General features: G+C 38.8%; 1 protein-coding gene across 3 annotated transcripts; it reads right to left on the bottom strand.

Annotated features, from left to right (window-relative positions):
• Positions 1 to 225: 225 nt before the first annotated feature.
• LOC111249980 (uncharacterized) lies at positions 226 to 7,548 on the bottom strand. Of its 3 annotated transcripts, none has more exons than XM_022804502.2 (3): positions 7,226 to 7,548; positions 3,216 to 3,306; positions 226 to 2,722 (listed from the first exon to the last, which is right to left on the bottom strand). In XM_022804502.2, the coding sequence occupies exon 3, from the start codon at positions 2,706 to 2,708 to the stop codon at positions 825 to 827; it is 1,884 nt and encodes a 627-aa protein (XP_022660237.1). In that variant the 5' UTR covers positions 2,709 to 2,722; positions 3,216 to 3,306; positions 7,226 to 7,548; the 3' UTR covers positions 226 to 824. The 3 variants fall into 3 exon arrangements, with proteins under 3 accessions (XP_022660237.1, XP_086843359.1, XP_022660236.1); XM_086987233.1 differs by lacking the exon at positions 3,216 to 3,306 and having other exon boundaries at positions 226 to 464; positions 784 to 2,722; positions 7,226 to 7,543; XM_022804501.2 differs by lacking the exon at positions 3,216 to 3,306 and having other exon boundaries at positions 7,226 to 7,543.
• Between the last annotated feature and the right edge of the window lie 1,553 nt (positions 7,549 to 9,101).

Raw genomic sequence — 9,101 nt, forward strand, 5'->3', positions numbered from 1 at the left:
TGCGTGAACCTGTATCAAATTGGTGGTTTTTTGCATTATGGTCGCTTTCATTGGGCATCTCACGCAACTCTGGGTGTCTAGACGGTCCACCTGATCCTGCGTGGGCTGAGCCGTTTCTACGTCTGCACACTGTCCTCGAACGAGGCGAGATAAAACGCAAAAGATGAGCTAAAATATTAGTCTATCCATTTCTAGCCCGGCTGAACTTAAAAGAAGGGTCAAAAGTCTCATATAACATAACAGCGATATCTTCATTTATTTACACAATTCTAGAATTCTTTGCCGACGGCTTGGCAGAGCAGGGACAGCTTCGTGCTTCTGGTGGGTTGAAACAATTCAGTCGCAGGTAAAAAAAAAAATTGCCCACACTCAAACGGAGGTCCATCGATAGAATCGGCGATACTCATTTTTCTGTCGACCTGATCAGTAAAATACATGCTATTTCTCGCGCGAAATTCAAATACCTAAAAACAACGAGAAACTACAATAGTTTATTAGTGAAAGCTAGCTGATCAATAAGGCAGAGAATTATTATCTACAAAGTGATATTAACCCGTCGAATCGCAAGAAACGATAAATTGGGAATAATGTTTTATAGCGGAATTCCTCATATAGATTCACATGTACATCGCAATCAACTAAGTAGCTTCGTGCAATACCGCTCCTCGAGCTACGTTTGTTATACATTCTATATTACATTATACAAATTAATGTGGAAACTACGATATAATAGGCTAATAGTCATTGTATTACGATATCACATACTAAGGATTGATCACTCACTATGATCACATAGGAATCGAAACCGGAGACTTTTTTTTCGCTTAAGGGTCGGCAAGTCCACTATTTCCGAGGAAATCGAACTCATCGTGAGCATTCACAGCATGATGCACGTCCACCGGAAGAATACCGTCGACTTCGTAGTTCGATGCGTTTCTAGCAAATGCTGCGGAAAGTGAACGTCTTAGAAGTCGTTCAGCAAACGACATTGTGGCGGCATCCATCAGCCGAAGTAGAGCATCGAGCTCGTTCCGATCTTCGGTAAGTCTGCGTTCGTCTACTATCTGCTCGAGAGTATCATAGATGAATTGAAGGCGTGGGGAGGAAACTGTGATTCGCCTAGACAGATCTTCCTCTTTTTGGGGTTGTAGTGATTCAACGTCGACTTCAACGTCTTCATCTAGTTGCGTTTTTCTCCTCTTGACAGGTGACAGTGGTGGAGCAAGCTCTGATGAAAGTCGCTCAGAAAAGTCCATATATGTGTAGGAGTCGAGCTGCACACCCTCCATGGTCGTCGACTGAAGATCCGTAGACTCGTGAAGTGGAGTGTATCCATTTTTGCGTAGGTAGAGTAAGACTAGCCTCGTTCTGGGTACGTTGGTAACCCCGTACTTAATAAGCGTCCTGCGCAGGCTGCTGGCCCGGGCCCACTCAATCGCTTTCCGTTTCCCTATATGACAGGAGAAAAAGTCATCGATACAGAAGGCTTGGTAGAACAGGTCCGATACGGGCCTGTTACCAATGAGTGTAAAAAAGTCTTGAGCAAGTATGTCTATAAGACGATACACGTCCTGGGAGAAGTCTACTTTTTTGAGTGATTCATCCCAGTTTGCAGTGGCTTCCAAAAAAGTCGTAACGGGAGTGGCAACGCTTTTCAGTGTGGACCACTTCGTTTTGAGCAAGGATTCACCTTTGATTAACCGAACGTTTGACGATGAATTGACTTCAACAGCCGAATCCTCCGCTACGAGCACGTATGGGAGAGTCCGTATTAATGGCGTACAATAATCGTGTCCATGTGCTTCAAGGTCAATTACGGTCGGACTTGGAGAAGCGAACCCTCGTTTGACGACTGCACTAGCGACGATCTGCTGGTCTGGGTTTCCAAAGTCCACGGGTTCCCGTTTAATCTCAATGTTAGGTTGCGATAATTGGGACTGTTTTAAAATTACTTGTGGGTTTGTAGGTGAGTCTATTTTCTTTTCTACTAGTAGCATCACTTCAAAGATTGTTTCACCCCCCAATGTTTGAAGTCCGGTCTTGAATTTATCAAGTTTTAATCCGTGAATAACATCTACAGGCTTGTTCAGTGGATCGACGAAGTGCAGTTGTGACCTTAATGAAAATTCTCCCCATCCTTTACGCTTCAATTGAAATGGAGAAGTTACGTCGACCACGTCGTGGGGAAAATAACTTGGATGAAGGAAAAATCTCACTTTCGACAAGATATCCTGTATCTGCAACTTCTCACTGGGATGAAGCCGAACATAAGTCACCCATATATGAGTGACAATATCTTCAGGGTCTTCATCGCCAATATACCTCGAGACGTTACCAATTACGAATTTAACCTTTTCCATTGATTTCACTACGGTTTCTAATTTTGTTGGTTTCTGGTCTTCCAGGTGACCTTGACCAAGTTTTACTGGAAGATCATATGAAGCTGCGCTGAGTCTCGCCGAAGGCAGGGTCTTGCCGGCGAAATATGCTCGAACGGTTGGATGTACGCAGTTTTCACTAGCTGAAAGCTCACTGTAGTCAGACACAGCGTAATATTTGGAGATAATGGCTGCACGCAGCTTGTCTAAAACTTGTTTAGTTCTATGAATTCGTTCAGTAATTAGTTCAACTTCTGTTTTCTTGTACTCTATTTCCTCGTCAAAATGCCGCTCCACAATGGAACAAATCTTGTGAGCAGCACTCTCCATGTTAGCCACTTTACCTGAAAATAAAACTCCTGAAGTTACTTTGTGCTTCTGAGTTATATGTTTACAACAAACTAAAGCAAAAACAAACATTACTATCTATCGAATCAATATATTCGAGTACACACTAATACATTTTAGTTGACAGCCTCCAATAATAAAGAAAATACCAAGGCGAACTGGCATCTTTAAGCTATTACTTGCGCCACGCAAAAACTCAACCATGAACTCACGATATTAAATTTAGATTAAGCTTAGTTCCACAAGTGTTTAATACGAGAGCGTTGGAATCCAAACCGGTAGGGTTCCTAGAAATACTTGCAATGGACTAAAGCAAAAAAGATCTGATATATCTCAGGCCAGCATGCAGGCCGACAGTTCGGCATGCTCAGCCTCACTATATAACGATCTCATATAAGAATACGATAAATTCATATGCATCTTTCTGACGTTGTAAGTCTTGCAACATTATAAATGATATACATAAAAAGCACACTCAAGGCTACTCACGCTCAACGATCTATCAAGATCCAAAATAAATAATTGGCAAAAAGTAGGAAGTAAATACATCTACTTTTAAACAAATCGAAGATATTCTTGCCTGTAACACAAATATTATAACAGTTAGCCAATTTTCAATTTTTCCGTTCTTTTAAACAAATCGAAGATATCCTTGCCTGTAATGCAAATGTTATAATAGTTAGCTAACTTTCAATTTTTCTTTCAATTTTCAATCGCTACTGTTCTTTTTACTGGCATAGTTCAAGGAATTGTTATATTCGAGACAAGTGATTTAATTGTTTTTCCCGTAATCGTATGCTCATTGATGTTGTCTCGACTTGAACTTATCCGCTTAATATTAGCAAACATACGCATTTTTTTACATATCAATTTTTGTTACATATACGGCATTCCTTCACGCACAAATTTTTGCACAGAACACAGTGTTACAGATACTTAATATGATAAGAAGTTTTGCGTCAGGCTAACTAGCGGAGTCTCTGTAGAGGTACATTGGCAATCTCATCGCAAAACATCATGAACGAATTTTTAATGCTTTAAATTACTCTAACGTTACCCAGGTACAATAGTTGTAAGAGCGGTTTAAATCGGGTGGCGGCGTGCCTTATTTGTCAGCCCAATAACAATACCCAGCAAATAACAATATACCTCGTGGCGGTTGACTTCCGCTATAGTAGTATATTGCGTTAATGCATCATCTTGTGATTTAATTGTTTTCTCAGTTCTATCACCAGACGTCGTCTTAAAAGCTCACTACAGCCTTGATTTGTATGTCGAGAGGTGCCTCTTTCTAAGCAAGCCCCTTTCATAGGTCAAATAATATTGATGTGATTGTTTTTTTAAAATCGAGTATATCATTTAGGGAAAAAGGCGGACTTGTGGTGTGAAAAAGGTGAAAAAGACTCATATTTGTCAGCAAGCACAAGTGGAAGCGATTATGTCAATGTTTCTGTTTACCAATGGCCTTATTTTTTCATGACCTGGTGCACAGACTACGGAACCAGGGTGGCCTGTAATAGCAGACAAAGTGCTCGTATTCCCAAAAGCCTATCGTATCACTTGATGATTAAATCAATGACAATGATGAGATTCAGTCTGCGGGAATAATCTCGGCCAACAATCAGTCACCTAATAAATCATAAATGAATAAGGTAATTCTCATATGCAACGAATAATCATTCGACGAACGAGACAACAACCTCTACACATTGTCATGCGCTCCCACCTTGATTAATACATTCATTGTTTCTTGTTGTCGGTTAGCCCCTCATTTATTGCTTGCCAAGCACATTTATCTTTTGAGTTAAAGTTTCGATCGTTCTCAAATAAATTCTAGCAAATTCACCGATTCAGAAAACATCGTTTTAGTGCAGTGTGGGACAAACATGGCAAGCAAAATAATCTTCTAGTTGCTTGCTCGTCTAATTTAAAAAAAGTACCACGCGATGTATTGCACCATTGGCCCTGCCTACCTTCAGCACAAAGAGTTATATAAGCAGTTTTCCCAAACAGGTGGCAACTGATTTATTCTACAGTCTAATAAATAATCATCTTATTAGCAGACTAAGTTCGGCTGAAAGGAACGTGCGCCCACGAAGTCGGTAAACTGAGCGAAAGAAAAACAAACTCAGTGTACAAAGAGCAATATCATAAGAACGGAAAAGAAATGGAATCAATCAATGGCCTAGTGATATATTCTATAGGCAAGAAGGTAAGAATCAAAGACAGATACCGGAAGTCGTCGAAACGCTCATTCGGGTCACATATTAAAATTAAAAACTGACATTTCTATAATATGCAACGTGATTCTTCTATTGAATAGAAGTCGCGAAGGCTCAGTAGCGAAGTCATTGGCTTTGACACCGACGTTTTCGTCATCAAAAATAGCACTGGTCGTCGAGAGGGCGAGTCATTCCATGGACTGTTTTTAACACTGACTTACGATTTGGCCTTAGTTCGATCAGATGACGAAAAGGAATTCGTGTGTCATAGCAATTAGCATGCCAACATGTGATAATCAACACTTGGTGCAACTATTACTGGAGGTCCTGTCGACTTCCAATAAAAAAAACTGGAAGAAACAAAGCAGAAAAAACTGCAGAATGCTATTCATAATTAACAAAAGCAATGTGGCGATGTAAAAAAAACGAAGGGCAGCAACGCAAGCACCTAAATTAATAACAGACTTGTATTATAACAGCATGTACACATGTCGTACCGTATCAATTCGTCGGGATGATTCTTGCTTACTAATGGCAAATCGAAAGTTCAGTTTAACTGTCAAATAGAAACGGCACTTTTGCCATATTTTTATACCTAAAACGTCATCATACAACTCAATGTACCCACTCAATACAAACCGTAGAGCTAAGTATACAAGGTATTAGCTGCCCCACCACATGAACTATTTTATTATTAAGCTCGCCTACAATTAGCAGTGTCTAGCGTTGAAATACGTCTTCAGGTACTTTTATAAAGTATCAAACGCTCAGCAGAACGTTCCATGATGGCCAGATATACAGCCGAAGCTATATAACCGCAAGCGTTCGCACATCTCGATCCACAATTACAGACGTTGCCACATCAATGTGTCGAACTTTGAAAAAACTCGGAAAACTGAGATGCAGATTGCGACCAGCTGGCCAACAACATTCTACAAAGGGCTGCAGCAGACGAGGCAGTCAAGTGCGTTAGAGGAAGGATAAGCAATCCCTAGATAAAAAAAAGAGTAAGTAACCTTACGTTATGCCACTTAACCGATTAATCAAGTGTGACACATACACCTTCAAATATTGTCATTAGATGTTCACTTGTATTACGTCATATGTCAGATGTCTAAATTGCTGTTTATAATCGAAATCATAGAGACCAGTTCGCAAAATGGTTTTCACTAAACAGTACGCTCATATCGTAGCAAATCGAAGAACCCTCCAATAGAGGAATGATGATTCAGCCACAACTCTGTGAACAAGAGCCTTGCCGATCAAAAACCATGAGCTTTCGAAGCACATGTCGTGAAACCCCAACAAAACTGTTAACTATGTAAAGATCTAAAATGATTTAGAGCGTGCGGTGTGCTAGTGCCTGGGGGGTGACTGGCGTTGCTTCAACGGATTTAAAACCCATGATTATCTCAGCAATTCGGGGATTTCGCTTCGGGTCCTAGTCGACTACCTCGAAAAAACCTGCTTCTGAGAAATAATAGTGCAAATCATTGCTGTAGCCTCTGAAATCACTATTATTTTACAGAAAGTATCTCAAATTTTTAAAGCCAATTTATTTGAAAAACATAATTTTATTTAATATAATATCGTTGATTCTATAGCTCATAAATTTTCACTGTGTCATTATAGCTTGCGACACTAATCCACGTTGGCTGATAATCATTTTCCTTTCAACAATGGCATCATTTTAATTAACTAAAAAATATCTTTCGTAACTTCCAAAAAATACTGCAAATGCCAGCTATTGCAGCGGTATTAAAGAGACTATACCATTAACTTGGGATCTAATACATATTAGCAAACATTTAATATTAGAAATTTCGACATAAATTACAAAATGAAAATCTAAACGTTTCTAATTTTTTTAAATATAATAAACTCAACTACGAGTTATTCAAGCTTTGCACTTTTAAAATTAACGGCGTTTTTTTCTTAAGAAAAACAACCCTATTTGACATTACTGGGCCATTGTTATCGAACATCTCTTATTGAAATGTTCGATAAATTTGAGCAAGAGTGTCACATTATTTTCTATGTCTAGAAAAGTTCTATCTCTTTTGAATCATTAATCTGATGAATTAGAATAATCACGTGGTTTTTAATATACATTTAAAATTTTAGATCTAAGCTTTACACGAGGCATATACTATATATTTTGCTTGCATATACATTAAGGACGTATATATCACTACCATGTACTATACGACGTTCCAAATACTTCAAAGATTTAACATTTTTCTTTAAAAACAAGTACAGAATTTTTCTTTTCGATACCTCTTGGCCTCAGAAGCAAACAGCTGATCGAAGAAGCCTTAATATAAATGCCACTTTCGTTTTACTGTCCTGGCTTACAAAACATGATTTTCTCCTCACATGTACGTTGGACAATCCGTAGATCGAAGCACTGCAAGGTACACATCGCGACAAATAGTAACAAACAGGCTTTTAGAACTTGGTAAAACTAATGGCTTGGACTGCCAGTCACGACCACTTTCTCCGCGGTTGGATAAACACCGTTCGACTAGCGCGAACCCAATGACGGGGAAGCCTTTAACGGGGCGGTTGACCACTTGCATCATCAAAGTCGTCAGCCATATCTGGCTGAATCCACCGTTACAATAACACCGACATTCTATTACAGATCAAAAAATAATGACACAAAATGAAAATGTAGATTACAGTTGTACAACACGTACTTGTATAGTTGCAGTTTTGCTAAGGAAACAGTTTTATTGTTACAAACAGACTGATATGATATTGCGCAAATCTAGACTAATATCCGAACTAATCAAACAAACATTACAAGCACAGTGTACGTTTGTACCACTAACGATTGTGTAAAACCTTTTTTGGACAAATTTCTGAAAAATGTCCTCGGGCTCGAATCTTGGCCTAGACACACTTCGCTTTGTACTACAAGGACCTAACCGCCTAAACCAATGTCTAGCGGCTCGAGTACCGGACATAAAAATCCAAGCATCTTTTTGCATCGAATAGGGTGCTCTAATCAAAACCATTTTAGTTTTCATCTTTTTACGTTTCCGAACTACGCCCTCTATGTTTATTGTTCAACGTATTTTTGTTTGTAATGTCTTGTTAACCCAAATAAAGGAAAGGTTATTTGTTATGAAATCTTAATATTTAGGTATACCCACGACTGTCAGTAAAGGAGTTTTTTCACCAAAAATCTTTCGCTGACAGTTTAAACCTCGTCGTGGTCTTTTTGGTCACGTTCCTCTTGAAAACATTAGGAAGTCCTGTTTACAATTGACGAAGCTGTCATATGGCCTAACACTTGAAGATGCAAAATGTGTTCGTATTCGCTTTTTATAGTTTCAATACAGGGCCTAAAATGTTCAAAAAGGCATACATATATATATGCAGCAAACATTTAAATCACTGAAACATCTAGAATTCAAGTGAACTCCTTTGAATATCAAGAACAAAGATGACCTACGTGTTTGGTCGGCAATAAAATACTTAACCGTTTTTCATTCTTCTTTAAAAGCCCAGATAGAGAATCATATCATGTTCATTTATTTACTACAGAAAAAGAGAACTGAATATGGAAATACTGTGCAAAGTGCGAAGACGAAGAACTGAACTATGAGCACACGACTAATTTCTAAAGGTCCGGTTCGACAGAGCTTTGACAATGTCGACATTGACACTTATTGTGAAAAGTCTCCATCAGTTAACGAAAAAACATACCGAGATCGTATGTGTATTTTATGATCAGCAACGAGCGTTCCCAACAACGTTGCACGGTTGCCTGAGCGTCCCGATCACGAAGCCACAACTCTAAAAGGCAATTCGTCCGTTTTTCAAAACGAAAATACACCGACTTATACCTACTTTACCGCTACTATTGCATTTCTGACTAAAACAAGTCAAAACAGTTCATTACATGATATCCAGTTAAATGTTTGCTGATCTGACTGATGTAAAATCAAATGAAGTTAACTCTAAGGCTCTCTATTGAACAAAGAAAGTATAAAAAAGTTTTAAAAGCTAGACGAAAATTAACGAGTAATCGAAGCGGCCGCCTTAAAGATACGCTGTCACTGAAATTGGGGCTTTAACAATGCTTTTAAGAGCGAATAAGAAAGACCCTATGAAGAGTAAGCTAAATTACGGTTCATGAAGGAAT

The sequence above is a fragment of the Varroa destructor genome, unplaced genomic scaffold, assembly GCF_002443255.2.
Source record: "Varroa destructor unplaced genomic scaffold, Vdes_3.0 BEIS01000004.1, whole genome shotgun sequence".
Classification (NCBI taxonomy): Eukaryota; Metazoa; Arthropoda; class Arachnida; order Mesostigmata; family Varroidae; genus Varroa; species Varroa destructor.

Excerpts from the sequence above, each read along its gene's own strand:
- LOC111249980 (XM_022804502.2), bottom strand. The coding sequence starts at position 2,708 with ATGGAGAGTGCTGCTCACAAGATTTGTTCCATTGTGGAGCGGCATTTT.